Source organism: Oncorhynchus mykiss, chromosome 2 (assembly GCF_057628025.1).
Source record: "Oncorhynchus mykiss isolate SJ-2025 chromosome 2, ASM5762802v1, whole genome shotgun sequence".
Taxonomy (NCBI): Eukaryota; Metazoa; Chordata; class Actinopteri; order Salmoniformes; family Salmonidae; genus Oncorhynchus; species Oncorhynchus mykiss.
The window spans coordinates 75,559,960-75,581,072 of record NC_143023.1 but is presented as its reverse complement, the minus strand read 5'-3'; the positions used below and the strand labels follow the sequence as shown (position 1 = coordinate 75,581,072).

Here is a 21,113-nt window from a genome sequence, read left to right as displayed (position 1 = left end):
GTTACATTGTAGTAACATCGTTGGGTGATAGACGGGATACTCTGTCTGTTCCTTCCTAACTCTCGTTGCATCTGCTGTTGCTAACTCAACGGCTAGGAGGTATCACTTCTGTAGTGAATAAGAGTTCAAAGTTCATACCATTCGCAACCAAAGCTCACGCTGATGTTTGCTTCGTTCTGTAGTTATTATCTGAACCATTCTGACATAGGATCGTCGTCCTACATCCTCGGAACAGGAGGTTATATTGTCGTCAAGGGCTTATATAAGAAGGGAGAGGAGGGCGTGTTTGAAAAGTTTTATAGCTCATGTCCCTTCACAGGGGCGGGCCACTGATTGAGCAGAGTCCTATCTAATGAAAACCCAAATCTCACATTTTAGAAGCTAAAATCACATTTCATCCCATCACGAATAATTTCATATTCAAACATTTAAATTTAACAACAATTCCATGTGAATCCGATAACTCTGATGTGTAGACTTTCCACTGTAGAGTTTATGTCATCTTATCATTGATGAGAATGTCTCAGATGACAACCGAACTGACATCATATTCATTAAGTTCCACCACATATGTTCAATTGTTCGGATTACCAGAATATTGTTCATTTCCCCCCACCTACTGATGTTCCCAGAATCTCTATGTTAACCAAGGGTTTTGCAAATGTAACCTCAGTAGGGTAGAGAGTGGAAAAGGGGCGGCAGGGTAGCCTAGTGGTTAGAGTGTTGGTGTAGTAACCGGAAGGTTGCAAGTTCAAACCCCCTAGCTGACAAGGTACAAATCTGTCATTCTGCCCCTGAACATGCCGTCATTGAAAATAAGAATTTGTTCTTAACTGATTTGCCTAGTTAAATGAAGGTAAAAAATATTTATGACTGTCATAACCTACCCCCCAGGCCAACGTCATGACGTACTTGAATTGAATTTGAATTTTTGCATTACATGATCACTTTGCCTAGTCTTAATTATTGCCTAATATCCTGAGTGTACAAAACAATAGGAACACCTTCCTAATATTTAGTTTACATGCCCTTTGCCCTCAGAACAGCATCAATTCGTCAGGGCACGCCCTGATCTGTTTCACCAGTCTTTGTGATTGTCTCCACACATCTCCAGGTGTCACCTGTTTCCCCATTAGTCCCTAGGTATTTATTCCTGTGTTCTCTGTTTTTCTTTTGCCAGTTCGTCTTGTCAAGTCAACCAGCGTGGTTTTTCAGTGCTCCTGCTTTTTCCTTATCTCCGTTTTTCTAGTCCTCTGGGTTTTGACCCTTGCCAGCCTTGACTCTGAGCCCACCTGCCTGACCATTCTGCCTGCCCTGCTCTGACCTTGAACCTGCCTGCAACTCTACCTCCTGGACTCTGACCTGGTTTATGTTGACTCCACTGCTTCCCACAGTTGTGTTTCAGTTTAAACCTGGAGCCTGGAGCACAGTTCACTTTAGACTGGACCATTGTCATCACAGTTTCATGATTAGTGAGGATTATTAGGGTAGATTTATAGGACCATATTGTACAGTTTTCCCACCTTCCAATATTTCATGGAATATGACAAATTTCAGGATACGTTTTTTCATTCATAAATATATTTTGTGCGTATGGTCTCTCCAAACGTATTTATAAAAATATTATTCATAAATACTTTCTTAACCCTAAATAATCTACAAGATCACAGTATTTTTAAATCTACCAATTGATGCTGAAAAGGAGGTAAAAATGTGTATTTACATGGATTTCTTTCATTGATCTTTAATATTCTGGATAATACTCTCCATATGTTCCAGTGAGTTTGTCGAGAAAATTCTAATTGAATGTACACTAAATTTAAAGGGATGGCTTTAGATAAATGTAAAGGGAACCACGCATGCAAAGCCATTTACTCAGCTGCATAAGGTAAGTCTGAATACCAACTGCTGAGAAGTGTGTAGGACCAGGCCCTATGTCGGGCTCTATGTCGGGCCCTATGTCGGGCCCTATGTCAGGCCCTATGTCGGGCCCTATGTCAGGCCCTATGTCGGGCCCCATTCATTTGATGAAGGAAGACTGATAAAAACAGAATAATAGAAAAGGAAACCATTTTATTAAATAGACTTTGCATATCATCCAAGATTAAATAGTTACATAAAATTTACCAAAAATATATTACAGTATAAATAATTTTGTTTTACAAGGTGAGCTGACTCAGCACACATTCTCATTTACAGCAACAACCTGGGGAATAATTATAGGGGAGAGGAATGAGACAATTAGAAGCTGGGGATGATTAGATGGCATATTAGACAGCCAGATTGGGAATTTAGCCAGGACCCCAGGGTTAAGACCCCTACTCTTACAGTAAGTGCTATGGGATCTATTACTGACCACAGATAGTCAGGACACCTGTTTAACATCCCATCCAATAGATGGCACCCTACACATGACAATGTCCCCTATCACTGCCCTGGGATCTTTTTTTCAGATCAGAGGAAAGAGTGCCTCCTACTGGCCCTCCAACACCACTTCCAGCAGCATCTGGTCTCTCATCCAGCAACCCACCAGGACCAACCCTGCTTAGCTTCATTGGAAAGCCAACAGTGGGATGTATGATGGTATGTTGCTGGCACAAGTGTCTGTCAATACTGTCAAGAAGAGAATGAGCTGGGATGTGTTCAGTGAGGAATCATATTCAGAACCTTGTATATAGAATTGTAATGAAATAGAGCTGACATGACTCACTGCTCTTCAGGATAGACAATCATGTGTTCTATACAATGCATTTAAATCTGAATGCAATGTAACGTTGTCATTGAGAATCCATCTTGGAATGTCATTGAGAACTGATCTTGTCCCCCCTCTCTCCCCCACCTTCCCTCTCTGTCACTGCTCTAACATCAAAACATCTGGTTTCCTGGCAGAGGCTGTCTTAGCTTTCAGGAAAACCTCTCTGTGAGTATGATGACATCACTACACACATGCAGTCTAGTCCTCCCTGGAGCAGGCAGCATTACTCAACGTGTGTGTGTGTGTACATTCTGCAATACAGCTGATTCAATGCTTAGTAAACACTTCCCCCTGTGCCACTGACTGAAGGGTGTATAATGCTACAAAACAAAGCTGCTTATTTTTTCTCTTCTTGATAGAAATAAATATAAATAAAGATACAGTCCTTGTCTAAATAATACAATATAAAATGTCTTAACTTAGCAGGAGATGGTGACAGTGGGATGACCTACATTTGGGAGAATCTTCAGACACCATGACCCCACTGTCCAGTCTTGCTTCAACTCATTCTAGGATTTCAGCAGATCACGAGTTGATCATAGTTCAGTTACTCAGTCACAGTCACTGTCAGTAACAGTTGTTCAGCATGGCACAAACTGATCTGAGTTCAGTTGCTCAGTGATTGTCAACATTAGTAACAGTAATTCAACTGATCCAGGTTCAGTAGTAACCGACCAAGGTAGCCCTTGAGTCTGTTTAGCGCAACTGGACCCACACTCAGACCATACTTCCTGGTAGTGTCTTTCAGAGCCTCTGACAGCCCTCCCTCTCCTGTCTGTTTCTGTTGGCGGGCTGGGCAGCGTGATGTCATCCAGTTCTCCAGCAGACCCCTCATAGTGGAGGTGTCTTCCACCAGCTGTTTGAGGTCTGCCCAGTCTAGGACGAGCAGTAGGTCCTGGTAGAATCCCATGGTCTCCACTATGGAAGGCAGGCTTTCTATATGCTGATCTACTGCAGCCGCAGGGAGAAATGGGTCCATGCCCTCGATCAGGTTAGGAGATATATCCAGCTGGAGGAAGAGAGAAATGTGATTAATATACGATTAATGTAGGTTATACATGCTGTTTTTTTGTTTAATTCATCAACAAGCTAAAGATTGATAGATTGGTTGATTACCTTTTTGATCCTAATCACCATGGTTTGAGCAAGGTCTTTGACCTTGGTCCTCACTACATGCAATGAGAGTGAAGCTCCCGCCCCCACGCTGAACAGAGCCAACAGAGAGGACAACAGGAGGGCCATGGAGCAGTCCATATCTGTAGTCTGGAGGAATGGGTGTATGTGCCTGAACGTGTGTACCTGTGTCAATATGTGTGCAGGTTTGTGTCTAGAACCTGGTGGTTTCTCTGTGTTTATATAAAGAACAGCACGGGCACTCCTGTAAGAGAGAATATATACATAAGCAGGTTGTTCTACTGTGGTCTGTTGTGGAGCACACATACAATTATCCACTTTAATAATATAAATCTGATAATATTTAAAGTCTAAACTTCAATGTAATGTTTTGGTTGGAGATGAATGTTTGTTTTAGACAAATCAATATTTGGCAGAGGGTCAGCGGTGAAATCCCCACTTAGAGAGAACAGCCTGCCCTCTGCTAAATAGACTACAGATAAGACTCACTGTACTACCCCCATCCTACTGAAAACAGACAGAAATCAGTCGATCAGGTTTATCTGATCTACTTGGCTTGCTGAATATTCCACATGCTTCCTTTCAAAGGTTCTCTAAAGTTTAAAGGAACTTTTATTTAAAGTAAAAAGTGTATTTAAAATAACTGGAACGTCACTTCATGAAAGACAATCAAACCAAACCATAGAGTACAGACAAGATAAAGTTTAACCACATCACCTGCTCAAATCTATACATATGATATCAGTAGCACATACTAACACAACAGAGAGAAATGAGAAAGGATAATAGACAGAGAAAGAATGAAAGTGTTATAGAGAATGATAGAGGTAAGATGGAGAGAGTGAAAAAAGGAAGTAGAGAGGAGAGTGGAGAGTGTATCTTACCTCTTAGGGTTTGTGTATGTGTCACTCCCAGGCTCCATCAGGGCTTCTCTTATAGCTGAGGGCAGTTGACTCATCTCTTACTCACCCTCACCTCGCCTGCATCCCCCTTACTCAAACCTCTCCCCCCACACACCTCTACCCAAGAGTCCCCTGGTAGGGTAGCAGGGCAGGAGACTACAGGTTCAAAACATAACACACAAACACACAGATACGTTGTGTATTTGCTGATTGTGTGGTAATCTGTCACAGGTTGTCACTGCTTCCCTGTTCTCTGTCTCCTCTCTCTGTGGATGAAACATTTACGTGTTTGAAAAGTAGGGTGTTCCCTGGCCCACTTGCTCATATCCGTACTTGTGTGTGTGTGTGTGTGTGTGTGTGTGTGTGTGTGTGTGTGTGTGTGTGTCTGTGACTACAGTACGTGAGTGTCAGTCACCATTAGGCTGGTCCCTATCTCATCGATGCATGTCAGTGCAGATCAGTGTCTGATGACTGGAGGGTCTGATTATAGCACCGCTGGAGGGACACTGTTATGGTACCAGAACTCTGGTCATACAGCTCTGGTGGTCCCAGGGACACTATTACAGCAGCCCTGGTCACAGCCCTAATGACCACAGCCCTACTGGTCACAGCCTTTCTGGTCACAGCCCTACCAGTCCAACCAGTCCAGTCCGAGGAAACAGTCTAGAATCCCAATCTGAGAAAGTGGAGTGATCACTCTGATATCATTTCACCAGAGATGCCAAAATGTACATGCCAACATATGCAACGCAGGTACATACGCACGCACATACGCACGGATGCACGCGAGCACAATCAAACATACACTTCTCCACCCCTTAACAACATCAATTATTCCCATTCATTTTGCTCTAATTGTTAAGGCTGTATATGTTCTGGGAACACTTGTGAAATAAATATATATTTGATTTTCGGGACAATTTTTTGTTTAGACACAGGTCTGTGTTTGGAACACAGGACGTGAAGAGAGAGAGAGTAAAAGAGAGTTGAGAGAGAGCAAGATGAGAGAGGGTTTGAGAGAGAGAGAGAGAGAGAGAGTAAAAGAGAGTTGAATGAGAGATAGGGAGAGAGAGGGAAATAGTAGGTTTAGAGGGAGAGAGAGTAAAAGAGAGTTGAGAAAGAGAGAGTGAGAGAGAAAGAGAGAGGAGAACTTATCTCCATCATTTCCAGTTCTCTGTTTTCTCTGTGTCTCTCGGGACACTGACGGGGTGGGGGGAAGGAGGGAGGGATGGAGGAGGGGTTGCTTTCTGTGCGTAAACAGAAATCACACAGGAATCTGGGTAGGAATATGTCCCCTGGCCTCATACTTACTGTAACTCTACACACACCTTGGACACACGCAGCCCACATACATACCTCGGACACACGTCACACACATACCTCAGAAAATTGCAATGTTGTAATTTACAGGCCAAAATGGCGCCGGAGAGGATGTGCTGTTTTGCTTGTTTTTTCGTATTGTTTGGAACTCATTTTGTACATAATGTTGCTGCCTCTGGCTCCTATGACCAAAAAGAGCTTCTGGACATCAGAACAGCGATTACTCACCTCGAACTGGATGAAGATTTTTTATTTAATGACGGGACATTAAAACTAAAATCTTATGTTTCACTGAGATGTGACTGAACGTGTGACTGAGATGTGACTGAACAACGACACGGATGATATAAAGCTGGCTGGTTTCTCCGTGCATCGGCAGGACAGAGCAGCTACATCTGGTAAGACGATGGGCGTGGGTGTGTGTCTATTTGTCAATAATAGCTGGTGTACGATGTCTAATATCAAAGAAGTCTCGAGGTATTGCTCACCTGAGGTAGAATACCTCATGATAAGCTGTAGACCACACTATCTACCAAGAGAGTTCTCATCTATATTATTCGTAGTTATCTATTTACCACCGCTCACCCACTCTGCGTCTCACAAAGACATGGCGGTTGGAACCAAAAAGCTCAAATTTGTACTCATCAGATTAGAACAGATTTCCTCCGGTCTAATGTCCATTGCTTTTTTTTTTTGGCCAAAGCAATTCTCTTCTTCTTATTTGTGTCCTTTAGTAGTGGTTTCTTTGCAGCAATTAGCCTATGAACAGTTGATGTTGAGATGTGTCTGTTACTTGAACACTGTGAAGCATTTATTTGGGCTGCAATCTGAGATGCAGTTAACTCTAATGAACTCTGGATTTTCCTATCCTGTGGCGGTCTACATGAGAGCCAGTTTCATCATAGCGCTTGATAGTTTTTGTGACTGAACTTGAAGAAAATTTCTGTATTGACTGACCTTCATGTCTTAAAGTAATGATGGACTGTTGTTTTTTGTCTTTGCTTATTTGAGCTGTTCTTGACATAATATGGACTTGGTATTTTACCAAATAGGGCTATCTTCTGTATTCCACTCCTACTTTGTCACAACACAACTGATTGGCTCAAACACATTAAGAAGGAAAGAAATTCCACAAATGAACTTTTAACCATGCCTGTTCGTTGAAATGCATTCCAGGTGACTACCTCATGAAGCTGGTTGAGATAATACCAAGAGTGTGCAAAGCTGTCATCAAGGCAAAGGGTGGCTACTTTGAAGAATCTCAAATATAAAATATATTTTGATTTGTTTAACGCTTTTTTGGTTAATACATTTTTACACATGTGTTATATTATAGTTTTGATGTCTTCAATGTTATTCAACAATGTAGAAAATATTTTAAATAAAGAAAAACCCTTGAATGTGTCCAAACATTTCACTGGTACTGTATTTGAGGAGAAAGCTGAAGTCTACCTATCCATTGATGTAAATATATCCCCAAACTGATTTCCAGATCTTCCACTAGATTGCGGTAAGATATCACATTACATCTATTGGACACTTGAAACCAGCAGCATCTGGTTTGGATGGTGAGTCACTGTTCAAGATCCCTATGACCTTCCCAGCAGTAAGATTTGAGTGTGTTTTTCAAAAAGACAAGGGCTGTAAGCTTTCAAATGAAATACCAGATCCAAAACAACCTCTCAGAGTTTAACAGGTTTAATCCAGGCCAGCTGGGATAATGACAGAATGAAAGAAATGTGGAGGATATCTTCAAAACATGTACCTTATACGCCAAATAGTTCTGGGAAAGGTAATAAACTGAGACCCAGTGACTGTATTTTAATCAGGAACATGATACCATCATAAAGAATAAAATATGTGTTTAATTATTATTTTTTTAATTCATGGAAAATCCAGTCTTGAGCAACTTCTCTCTTCAACTTGAAAGTACATACTCTGGGCTGCATCTCACTCCAAAAAGTTTTTTAAAATTCCACTGTTGAAAAATAACAGGAATCAGAACTGGATTGTGAAGGCAATAGCTTCTAACTTCATCGCATTTAAATTACCCACCTGTCACTTGATGTAAATCTCGCAGACTATAATACAATTTTCACATAATGCAAGTAAGTATCAGTGTGTCAATCAATGTAGGTAATCATGAAGCTCTGACCCTAAAGGTATCCTAACATGCCACTACTATGACAGGTCATGTCAACTAAACTATATGTTTATGATGATGTCAACTTGACATTGAAAATGACATCACATAATGACTGGAACAAACATATATGACACGATATCTGGAACAATCATATATACATATCTATTCATGTTTATCTCACTCAGTCATGTAGTCTCATGATAATAATAATAGATTTATTGTATATTGCGCTTTTCATTATACAGATCATCTCAAAGACAATTCAAAAGAAGAAATGAATGTAGTTCTTAGGTGGAAAATGGTCTTCAACAGAGGCTGGCTCTATGATGGTGCCACATGCACCCCTTCAAATACCCCTTGCACTATTGTTTCCACCTATCCAGTCTGTCAGATCTGTAAAGGATCTAGGATAAATGAAGGGACCAACTCTATGGAATGAGTTCCAGCTCTGGGCATCTGACCAGGGCTGCGGGCCCACACAGTTTAACTTCATGTTGGAAAATCAACTAAATGTTGTCTGCTGCTACTGTTGATTCAGGAAGTGCCGCTCCATTCTCACTAAGTGTGTTGGATAGTGTCAGGCAGTGCTGGACAATAAAATAAAAACAAGGTTGGGTAACACCCCCTGGCGTAGACGTAGCTATTGACGTGATGAATATGTCCAAGGCAGTTTTCCTACCATCACGATGGGGAAACGGGATGATGAATTGACTGGCTGTGTTTGCCCAGTGTTGCTCAGCTTCATCTCCTGTTGTTTTACATCTCCTCAGAGAAGGACTCAGCAGAGAACCAGTCTGTCACTGCAGGGAAACCATCAAAAACATCACAAGCTTGATTGCATGGAGCTGGACATGAGCGCAAGATGGTGTGATGGTGCAGGCTTTTGCTTCAGCCCAGCTCTAACACAACTGATGATCTTCAAACTAACCATGATCTTCAATTTAGACCAGATTGAGTTGAACAAGAGTATAAGTGGTGTGCTGGAAGAAGATTAGTCTTGGGTTGGGACACTCTCTTATCCTGACCGGAGGACTGCTGGTCCTCATGCATAAAGCATAATGGTAATGTTACGCACGCACGCACGCACGCACGCACGCACGCACGCACACACACACACACACACACACACACACACACACACACACACACACACACACACACACACACACACACACACACACACACACACACACACACACACACACTCACACACACACACACACACACACACACACACACACACACAACATGCTGCCACCCCCGTGCTTGGAAATACCTACAGATAGTGTATTACTGGAATGGCTGTGGCCAGCCTGGAGTAACATGGAAAACCAGGCATTCCCAAAAGCAAGACTTGGCAGGATGAGTCAGAGGCATTCTTGGAATTCTGAATTAGCTCAGCTCTGTAGGTCATCTTATGGAGGGATAGATGTTCCATGTAAGAGACCCCCTGGTGAGTGACGCTCACAGTCCTGAGTGTCCTATGAAATCAACAACACACTGAGTCTGCTGTTGGGACAACATTGTGGTACACTTTCAGAAAAAAGGGTTCCATAGGAGAACTATTTGAAGAACCCTTTTTTGTTCCACGTAGAACCCTTTCCACAGAGGGTTCTACATGGAATCCAAAAGGCTGCTTTCTACCTGGAACCAACATGGGTTATCATATGCGGTCAGCCGAAGAAACCTTTTGGAACCCTTTGTGCCAAAACACAAAAACAGCCAGAACTATTGTGTCAGAGCAGAAAAAAATTGATGATTCTGGCATTGAACTTTGAAACTCAAGTTTACTGCACATGAAGAAAACAATTACAAATACCGAACTGAAATAAGGCTATTTTTTCCTTTATTGAAACTGGAAAGTACACTCATAAAAAAAAGTTATAGGGTTCTTCAGGTTGTCCCCATAGGGGAAACCTTTTTGGTGCTAGGTAGAACCCTTTACACAGGGTTCTACTGAGAACCCTCTTTACATGGTTCTACCAAGAACCCTTTTATTATCTAACAGTTCTTCCTAGAACCCACTATGAATGGTTCTACTGAAAGCCCTTTTATCTTTGAAGGGTTCTACCTTGAACACTCTATGAACGGTTCCACCAAGAACCCTTTAATCTTATGATATTTTTTAAATTAAACACTTTACCACAATATGTTAAAAACTGTAAATCATAAGGCTTTTCTTTGAGGGCCTATTCATACCCTAACATAGTGGTCTGAAACTCCTGGTTTACAGGCCAAATCAGGCCTACAAGTCATATTATGCTGGCTTACAAAGTGATGTGTAATTCCTATTGGAATCTAGCCAAAGTAAGGATATCCATCACTTGGAATTTTGAATCACCCGCAACCTACATTCAGAATGACTGTCAGGGTAGGGAAGATGGATTACAGAGACTACCTAAATCAGGGATGGGAAACTTTGATGGGGGGTGGGGGCCACAAAACACTTCTGAACTCATCTTGAGGTACCGCAGTGGCTCACAGGTCTGCATACCCACATCCATACTCACACAAGCCGTCAGAGCCGGCCCTAGCCTTATGATGGCCCTAAGTGCAATTTTTGGGTGGAGAGAAAAATGTGCAGTTGGAAAGCAAATTTCCTGCATTTCTACACATTTTGCCATAGGGTGGTGTCACGACTTCCGCCGAAGTCGGTCCCTCTCCTTGTTCGGGCGGCGTTCGGCAGTTGACGTCACCGGACTTCTAGCCATCGCCGATCCACTTTTCATTTTCCATTTGTTTTGTCTTTGTCTTACACACCTGGTTACAATCCCCCAATGACTTGTTCATTATTTAACCCTCTGTTCCCCCATGTTTGTTTGTGAGTGATTGTTTCTTGTATTGCGGTCCGTTATGTGAAGAATTGGATTTATTGACGTGTATTGTATATTTGTTGAGTAAATTGCATACATTACTCTTATCTGCTGTCCTGCGCCTGACTCATCTACACCAGCTACACACAGACGCATTACAGTTGGATAGAAATGTTTGCTGTTTTTAATATGATACTGTATCTAAATGAGAGTGAATAACAAAATGAATGGGGGCCCACTGGTCAGTAATTTGACCACGATCACTACAAGTTTACATAGCTGGCTAGATTGCTAACTCACTGTCAGTGACTGACATAACAAGATAAATCATTCTGATGCACAACCAAATTTCTAAGTTGCACCATCTGTATTCTACTATTTTTTTTGGTAATTTTTTTCACGGGTCCCGCGGGCCGGGCCACCTGTTGCCCATCTCTTCCCCTAAATATTATAAACTGGAAAAACCATCTCAGTTACGGGTGCAATAAAAGTATTCAGACTCTGACTTTTTCCACATTTTGTTTTTACGTTACAGCCTTATTCTAAAATGGTAAAAATTGGAAATATCACATTTACATAAGTATTTACTCAGTACTTTTTTGAAGCACCTTTGGCAGCGATTACAACCTTGAGTCTTGGGTATGACGCTGCAAGCGTGGCACACCTGTGTTTGGGGAGTTTCTCCCATTCTTCTCTGCAGATCCTCTCATGTTCTGTCAGGTTGGATGGGGAGCTCGCTGCACAGCTACAGTTGAAGTCGGAAGTTTACATAGACTTAGTTTGGAGTCAGTAAAACTCTTTTTTCAACCACTCCACAAATTTCTTGTTATCAAACGATAGTTTTGGCAAGTCGGTTAGGACATCTACTTTGTGCATGGTAAAAGTAATTTTTCCAACAATTGTTTACAGACAGATTATTTCACTTATAATTCACTGTATTACAATTCCAGTGGGTCAGAAGTTTACATACACTGAGTTGACTGCGCCTTTAAACAGCTTGGAAAATTCCAGAAAATTATATCATGGCTTCAGAAGCTTCTGATAGGCTAATTGACATAATTTGAGTCAATTGGAGGTGTACCTGTGGATGTATTTCAAGGCTTACCTTCAAACTCAGTGCCTCTTTGCTTGACATCATGGCAAAATTAAAAGAAATCAGTCAAGACCTCAGAAAAACAATTGTTGACCTCCACAAGTCTGCTTCATCCTTGGGAGCAATTTCCAAACGCTGGAAGGTACCACGTTCATCTGAACAAACAATAGTATGCAAGTATAAACACCATGGGACCATGCAGCCGTCATACCTCTCAAGAATTAGACGCGTTCTGTCTCCTAGAGATGAACGTACTTTGATGCGAAAAGTGCAAATCAATCCCAGAACAACAGCAAAGGACCTTGTGAAGATGCTGGAGGAATCAGGTACAAAAGTATCTATATCCACAGTGAAACGAGTCCTATATCGACATAACCTGAAAGGCTGCTCAGCAAGGAAGAAGTTTGCAACTACACATGGAGACAAAGATCGTACTTTTTGGAGAAATGCTCTCTGCTCTGATGAAACAAAAATATAACTGTTTGGTCATAATGACCATCGTTATGTTTGGAGGAAAAAGGGGAGGCTTGTAAGCTGAAGAACACTGTCCCAACCATGAAGCACGGGGGTGGCAGCATCATGTTGTGTGGTGCTTTGCTGCAGGAGGGACTGGTGCACTTCACAAAACATATGGCATCATGAGGATGGAAAATTATGTGGATATATTGAATCAACATCTCAAGACATCAGTCAGGAAGTTAAAGCTTGGTTGCAAATGGGTCTTCCAAATGGACAATGACTCCAAGCATACATCCAAAGTTGTGACAAAATGGCTTAAGGACAGCAAAGTCAACGTATTGGAGTGGCCATCATAAAGCCCTGACCTTAATCCGATAGAGAATTTGTGGGCAGAACTGAAAAAGCGCGTGTGAGCAAGGAGGCCTACAAACCTGACTCCGTTACACCAGCTCTGTCAGGAGGAATGGGCCAAAATTCACCCAACCTATTGTGGGAAGCTTGTGGAAGGCTACCCGCAAAGTTTGACCCAAGTTATACAATTTAAAGGCAAGGCTACCAAATACTAATTGAGTGTATGCAAACTTCTGACCCAATGGGAATGTGATGAAAGAAATAAAAGCTGAAATAAATCAATCTCTCTACTATTATTCTGACATTTCACATTCTTAAAATAAAGGGGTGATCCTAACTGACCTAAGACAGGGAATTTTTACTATGATTATATGTCATGATTTGAGAAAAGTTTAAATGTATTTGGCTAAGGTGTATGTAAACTTCTGACCTCAACTGTATTTTAATTTCTCTCTAGAGATGTTTGATCGGGTTCAAGTCCAGGCTCTGGTTGGGCCACTCAAGGACATTCAAAGACTTGTCCCCAAGCCACTCCTGCATTGTCTTGGCTGTGTGCTTAGGATGGTTGTCCCGTTGGAAGGTGAAACTTTGCCTCAGTCTGAGGTCCGGAGCAGGTTTTCATCAAGGATCTCTCTGTACTTTGCTCCATTCCACTTTCCCTTGATCCTGACCAGTCTCTCAGTCCCTGCCACTAAAAAACATCCTCACAGCATGATGCTGCCACCACTATACTTCACCATAGGGATGATGCCAGGTTTCCTCCAGACGTGACGCTTAGCATTCAGGCCAAAGAGTTCAATCAAGTTTTCATCAGATTAGAGAATCTTGTTTCTCATGGTCTGAGAGTCGTTAGGTGCCTTTTGGCAAACTCCAAGCGGGCTGTCATTTGCCTTTTGCTGAGGAGTGGCTTCCATCTGGCCTGATTGGTGGCGTGCTGCAAAGATGGTTGTCCTTCTGGAAGATTCTCCCATGTGGAATTAGTGCATGTTCTAAAACAGATGTTTTGCTGCCATCTACTGGACTAGACCAGAGTTGTTGAAGGCCTCAGCACAGGTATTAGACAGATCAGGTCCAGGAATGGGCAACCGGTCGTCTGGAGCCACAGTGGCTGGTGGTTTGCTTTACTCCCCCAGGTGTGACCAACAGGGTTTGAACCTGGGGCTCTAGTATGCTAGAAAAGGGCAAAGGCTATATAGTCGTTACACTGGCTCTTTCTTCATTGATCCATTAATGGCACAAACTCATCTGTTTTCCCAGGTCTTCCATGTATTTGAACTATTCCACAGCTAGCACACCTGATTCAACTTGTCAACTAATCATCAAACCCTTGAATAGGTGAATCAGGTGAGCTAGTGTAACGGATGTGAAACGCTAGCTTAGTTAGCGGTGGTGCGCGCTAAATAGTGTTTCAATCGGTGACGTCACTTGCTCTGAGACCTTGAAGTAGTAGTTCCCCTTGCTCTGTAAGGGCCGTGGCTTTTGTGGAGTGATGGGTAACGATGCTTCGTGGGTGACCCTGGTTCGCGCGAGGGGACGGTCTAAAGTTATACTGTTACACTAATTCAGGGCTACAACAAAATTGTGAAACACCTGGGGTCCCCGTGGAGAGGTTTAAGAACCACTGTTCTACTGTACTGGACAGCCAAAACAACCATCTGACATCATTCTCACACGCTTACCTGTAGCATCCCGTTCTACTCACACACACACACACACACACACACACACTGATTTAGCCCACTGCAGTAAAAAGTTAAATATAAAAGCATTAAACCTCCCCATAAAAGCTTCACTTATAGAAAAGTTTTACTTGAACTCAAAATGGTTTTCAAGTAGATTACTAAGAAAATCTCATCCCTTGTTTCAAAATTGCCTTCTTGTCTTTATGCAAATTGCCTTTTCTCATTTTCAATTAAATGAAAATGAAACCTTGTTCAAAGTATCTCTCATTTTCAAACAAGCAATGCATTTCTGGTTACAATTTCAATTTCATAGGACAAATACTATAACAAATACTATGGTTTAACTCAAATGTACTGGTTGATTTATTTATGGAAACAATGTTTGAGAAGGGTATTTTGTTTTAAAATGATATTGTAAATTGGAATGCTGGAATTATGTTTTTCATGGAGCTGTCGTAAGTGTATGGGAAGGTCTGCTCAATCCAGGATGACAACCAATTGATTATAGCACTACAGGAGACAGTTAGCAGTGGGAGGAGGTAGGGTACTGGTCTGTCCCCACATGCAGAAAAACTTGCGGAGGAACAAAATTAGCATAAATAGGAAAGTATACCATTTTCATTTGATTTTGTTGCGAGGGTACAGAATCAATAGGCCATTTAATCTGGTATTATCCTCAGGTAGCCTGTATCTGGTCTCAGGTTGAGGAATGGCTGAAAAAGCATCATATTATTCTAAACTTGAGCCTAGAAATAGCACTGTTAGGGGATTTGGCGGGACCTGGTCAGTCAATCGCTAACATACTAATACTCTTAGTAAAAGTATTCATCTTCAATTCACAATCTGTGGATTCTATTCGACTAGATGGATTCAAATTGTACGTTAAAAAAAGTATAGTTGAAAGATACTGTATAAGGCGTGTTAAAATCAGAAGAGGGTGGCCAGCAGAGATAGGTGGGATGGGCTGAGGGAAACCGAAGGTTGGGATGTGACTGGAGAAAAGTGGGAGTGAAGTTGCTGGCTGGCAGATAGAATGATGGTCAAACATAAAGTAAAAAATTAAGTTAAAAAAGTAAAATAAAGTTTGGACACTAACAATGCCTGTTTTCTTGAGGCTGATGCCACTCAAGTGCTTAAACATGCGAACACATGCACACACCCGCATTCAAATGCACATGCGTAGACACACACACACACACACGTAAATAGTGCCGCACAAAAATACACACAGTCGGCCTTGCTGTTTACATGTTTATTGTCCTTGATGTCTTTTGTTTTTCTACTGAACAAAAATATAAATGTAACAAGCAAAGTTTTGGTCCCCTTTTGCATGAGCTGAAATAAAATATCCCAGAAATTTACATACGCAAAAAAAACGTATTTCTCTCAAATTATGTGCACAAAATTGTTTACATCCCTGTTAGTGAGCATTTCTCATTTGCCAAAGTAATCCATCCACCTGACACGTGTGACATATCAAGAAGCTGATTAAACAACATGATCGTTACACAAGGTGCACCTTGTGTTGATAAAAGGCCACTCTAACATGTACAGTTTTGTCACACAACACAATGCCTAACATGTCTTACGTTTTGAGGGAGTGTGCAATTAGCATGCTAACTGGAGGAATGTCCAACAGCGCTGTTGCCAGAGAATTGAATGTTCATTTCTCTTTAGAGAATTTGGCAATAAATCCAACCGGCCTCACAACGCAGACCACGTGTAAGCAATCCAGCCCAGGACTTCCACATCTGACTTCTTCATCTGTGGGATCGTCTGAGGGGGGAGGGGGGATGCTGAAGAGTATTTCTGTTTGTAATAAAGTCCTTTTGTGGGTGAAGAAATCCTTCTGATTGACTATGCTTGGCTCCCCAGTGGGTGGACCTTGCACATCAGGTGGGTAGGTGCTTTGGTTGTGTTGGAAGGGGATGGTGGCTGGTAGAGGGAGGTTATTCAGGGGGGACTGTGGGGTTATCTTGGATGATTGGGGGCAGTGGGTGTCCTGGCGGTTGGGAGCATTGGCCCAGTGGCGGAGAGGTCACTGGTTTAGGTCCCCAAGTCGACTGGGTGGGGGATCTGTCGATGTGCCCTTGGGCGGGACAGTTGACCCTGGTTGCTCCTGTGGGTCTTTCTGGATGGGAGTCTGCTAGATGACTGGAATTTAATGTAAATGTTGAGTGGCTTCACTGCAGGTAGACTGTATGTTTTTACATTTTATTTAAATTCAATTAAAATAATTATAATTATAATTACATACCCAAATCTAAATTTTTCTCTATTTTGCTATTTTATTTGTTAATAAAACTTTTGAACTTGACATAACGCTTTCTTCATTGACATGTAGATGGTATTGAAATTATGTATGGTACAACAACCAAAGTATTTTCAACATCTGTAAAATAGGTATTCTCCAAAATTACTTAGAACTGAAAATGAACGACTTCAATGTCTTTTTAACATAACTTTGCTTACTGGGTCACACACACCTGCGCCTTTGCGTTCCATAACATTGTAGAGAATAGCTTGTGATGCTAAGGTCGACTGCAGATGCTTTTTGGGGTAAGGGCTTCCTGGGTTGAGGTGTGTTAACAGCAAGCCCAGACCGCAAAAAGATCTGAAGAGGACAAAGAGGTCAATATCACACGGTCACGGCAGTCCTCTCAGCACCTGAAACATACAAACACACGTAAGACCTTAAAAATACACGTGTGAATATGAATTAATAAATTAATGAAGGAATGATAAAAATGTATGAATGAACGAATGAATGAATAAATAAATTAACAAAATGTGATGCCGGGTACTGTGACCCATCCTTTACAGGATTACTACTAAACACACATTTTATATACAGTACCAGTCAAAGTTTGGACACACCTACTCATTGAAGGGTTTTTCTTTATTTTTACAATCATTTTCTGAATTGTTTTATTTTTTTATTTAATTTTATTTCACCTTTATATAACCAGGTAGGCCAGTGGAGAACAAGTCCTCATTTACAACTGCGTCCTGGCCAAGATAAAGCAAAGCCATGCGACAAAAACAACAACACAGAGTTACACATGTGATAAACAAACATACAGTTAATAACTCAATAGAATAATCTCTATACAGTGTGTGTAAATGTAGTAAGATTAGGGAGGTAAGGCAATAAATAGGCCAAATTGGCAAAATAATTACAATTTAGCATTAACACTGGAGTGATAGATGTGCAGATGATGATATGCAAGTGGAGACACTGGGGTGCAAAAGAGCAAAAATAAATAACAATATGGGGATGAGGTAGTTGGGTGGGCTATTTACAGATGGGCTGTGTACAGGTGCAGTGATCGGTAAGCTGCTCTGACAGCTGACGCTTAAAGTTAGTGAGGAAGATATAAGTCTACAGCTTCAGGGATTTTTACAATTCATTCCAGTCATTGGCAGCAGAGAACTGGAAGGAAAAGCGGCCAAATTAGGAATTGGCTTTGGGGATGACCAGTGAAATACACCTGCTGAAGAGCATGCTACGGGTGGGTGTTGCTATGGTGACCAGTGAGCTGAGATAAGGCGGGGCTTTACCTAGCAAAGACTTATAGATGACCTGGAGCCAGTGGGTTTGGCGACAAATATGGAGTGAGGGCCAGCCAACGAGAGCATACAGTTTGCAGTAGTAGGTAATATATGGGGCTTTGGTGACAAAACGGGTGGCACTGTGATAGACTACATCCAATTTGCTGAGTAGTGTTGGAGGCTATTTTGTAAATGACATCGCCGAAGTCAAGGATCGGTAGGATAGTCAGTTTTACGAGGATATGTTTAGCAGCATGAGTGAAGGAGGCTTTGTTGCGAAATAGGAAGCCGATTCTAGATGTAATTTTGGATTGGAGATGCTTAATGTGGTCTGGAAGGAGAGTTCACAGTCTAACTAGACACCTAAGTATTTGTAGTTGTCAGAACCATCCAGAGTTACGATGCTAGTCGTGCGGGCGGGTGTGGGCAGCAATCGGTTGAAGAGCATGCATTTAGTTTCAATAGCATTTAAGAGCAATTGGAGGCCATGGAAGGAGAGTTGTATGGCATTGAAGCTCGTCTGGAGGTTTGTTAACACAGTGTCCAAAGAAGGGCCAGAAGTATACAGAATGGTGTCGTCTGCGTAGAGGTGGATCAGAGCATCACCAGCAGCAAGAGCGACTGTCACGTTCTGACCATAGTTCTTTTGTGTTTTCTTTGTTTTAGTGTTGGTCAGGATGTGAGCTGAGTGGGCATTCTATGTTGTGTTTCTAGTTTTCCCGTTTCTATGTTTGGCCTGATATGGTTCTCAATCAGAGGCAGGTGTTAGTCATTGTCTCTGATTGGGAACCATATTTAGGTAGCCTGTTTTGTGTTGGGTTTTGTGGGTGGTTGTCTTCTGTCTTCGTGTGTCTGCACCAGACAGAACTGTTTCATTTTTAAATATTTTTTTTTTTACATTTGTTGTTTTATTGTCTTTATTAAACATGATGAACACTAACCATGCTGCGCTTTGGTCCTCTCCTTCGTCCACAGACGAAAGCCGTTACAGCGACATCATTTATACTGTATATACAGAGTCAGCCCAAAAATGTAACCCTGTGGCACCCCCATAGAGACTGCCAGAGGTCCGGGCAACAGGCCCTCCGATTTGACACACTGAACTCTATCTGAGAAGAAGTTGTTGAACCAGGCAAGGCAGTCATTTGAGAAACCAAGGCTGTTGAGTCTGCCGATAAGAATGTGGTGATTGACAGAGTCGAAAGCCTTGGCCAGGTCGATGAAGACGGCTGCACAGTACTGTCTTTTATCGATGGTGGATATGATATCGTTTAGGACCTTGAGCGTGGCTGAGGTGCACCCATGACCAGCTCGGAAACCAGATTGCATAGCGGAGAAGGTACGGTGGGATTCTAAATGGTTGGTGATCTGTTTGTTAACTTGGCTTTCGAGGACTTTAGAAAGGCAGGGCAGGATAGATATAGGTCTGTAACAGTTTTGGTCTGTGTGTCACCCCCTTTGAAGAGGGGGATGACCACGGCAGCTTTCCAATCATTAGGGATCTCAGACTATATGAAAGAGAGGTTGAACAGGCTAGTAATAGGGGTTGCAACAATTGCGGTGGATAATTTTGGAGAGGGTCCAGATTGTCTAGCCCAGATGATTTGTAGGGGTCCAGATTTTGCAGCTCTTTCAGAACATCAGCTATCTAGTTTTGGGTGAAGGAGAAGCGGGTGGGCTTGGGCAAGTTGCTGCAGGGGGTGCAGAGCTGATGGCCGGGGTAGGGGTAGCCAGGTGGAAAGCATGGTCAGCTGTAGAAAAATGCTTATTGTAATTCTTGATTACAGTAAATTTATCGGTGTTGACAGTGTTACCAAGCCTCAGTGCAGTGGGCCACTGGGAGGAGGTGCTCTTATTCTCCATGGACTTTACAGTGTCCCAAAACTTTTTGGAATTTGTGCTACAGGATGCAAATTAATGCTTGAAAAAGCCAGCCTTTGCTTTCCTAACTGACTGTGTATATTGGTTCCTAAATTCCCTGATAGCCCCCACATCACGGGGGCTATTTGATGCTAATGCAGTACGCCACAGGATGTTTTTGTGCTGGTCAAGGGCAGACAAGTCTGAACCAAACGCTATATCTGTTCTTAGTTCTACATTTTTTGAACGGGGCATGCTTATTTAAGATGGTGAGGAAAGCACTTTAAAAGAGCAACCAGTCATCCTCTACTGACGGGATACCCGGGCCAGGACGATTAGAAAGGCCTGCTCCCTGACATGTTTTAGGGAGCGTTTGACAGTGTTGAGGGGTGGTCATTTGACCGCGGACCCATAACGGACACAGGCAATGAGACAGTAATCGCTGAGATCCTGGTTGTAGACAGGGGGTGCCCGTGTTTATGGATTAAGGGTTGTACCTGTTAGGTTCCTTGATAATTTGTGTGAGATTGAGGGCATCTATCTTAGATTGTAGGATGGCCGGGGTGTTAAGCATATCCCAGTTTAGGTCACCTAACAGTACAAACTCTGAAGATAAATGGGGGGTAATCAATTCACATATGGTGTCCAGGGCACAGCTGGGGGCTGAGGGGGGTCTATAACAAGTGGCAACAGTGAAAGACTTATTTCTGGAAAGGTGGATTTTTAAAAGTAGAAGCTTGAACTGCTTGGGCATAGACCTGGATAGCATGAAAGAACTCTGCAGACTATCTCTGCAGTAGATTACAACTCTGTCCCCTTTGGCAGTTCTATCTTAGCAGAAAATGTTGTAGTTGGGGATGGACATTTCAGAATTTTTGGTGGCCTTCCTAAGCCAGGATTCAGACACGGCTAAGACATCCGGGTTGGCGGAGTGTGCTAAAGCAGGGAATAAAACACACTTAGGGATGAGGCTTCTGATCTTAACATGCATGAAACCAAGGCTTTTACAGTTACAGAAGTCAATAAACGATAGCACTTGGGGAATA

At 42.2% G+C, this 21,113-nt stretch overlaps 1 protein-coding gene and 1 long non-coding RNA gene across 2 annotated transcripts; both read right to left on the bottom strand.

Moving 5' to 3' along the window:
* Positions 1-3,107: 3,107 nt before the first annotated feature.
* Positions 3,108-4,793, bottom strand: lep (leptin). Its single transcript, NM_001145890.1, is given in 3 exon segments — positions 3,108-3,764; positions 3,872-4,133; positions 4,774-4,793. Coding segments are annotated over 2 exon segments (516 nt in total). The 5' UTR covers positions 4,010-4,133; positions 4,774-4,793; the 3' UTR covers positions 3,108-3,386.
* An 11,099-nt stretch (positions 4,794-15,892) lies between these two features.
* Positions 15,893-17,203, bottom strand: LOC118942025 (uncharacterized). The gene is made up of 2 exons (XR_005037883.2): positions 17,142-17,203; positions 15,893-16,809 (listed from the first exon to the last, which is right to left on the bottom strand). It is a non-coding gene; the product is annotated as an uncharacterized LOC118942025 (long non-coding RNA).
* Between the last annotated feature and the right edge of the window lie 3,910 nt (positions 17,204-21,113).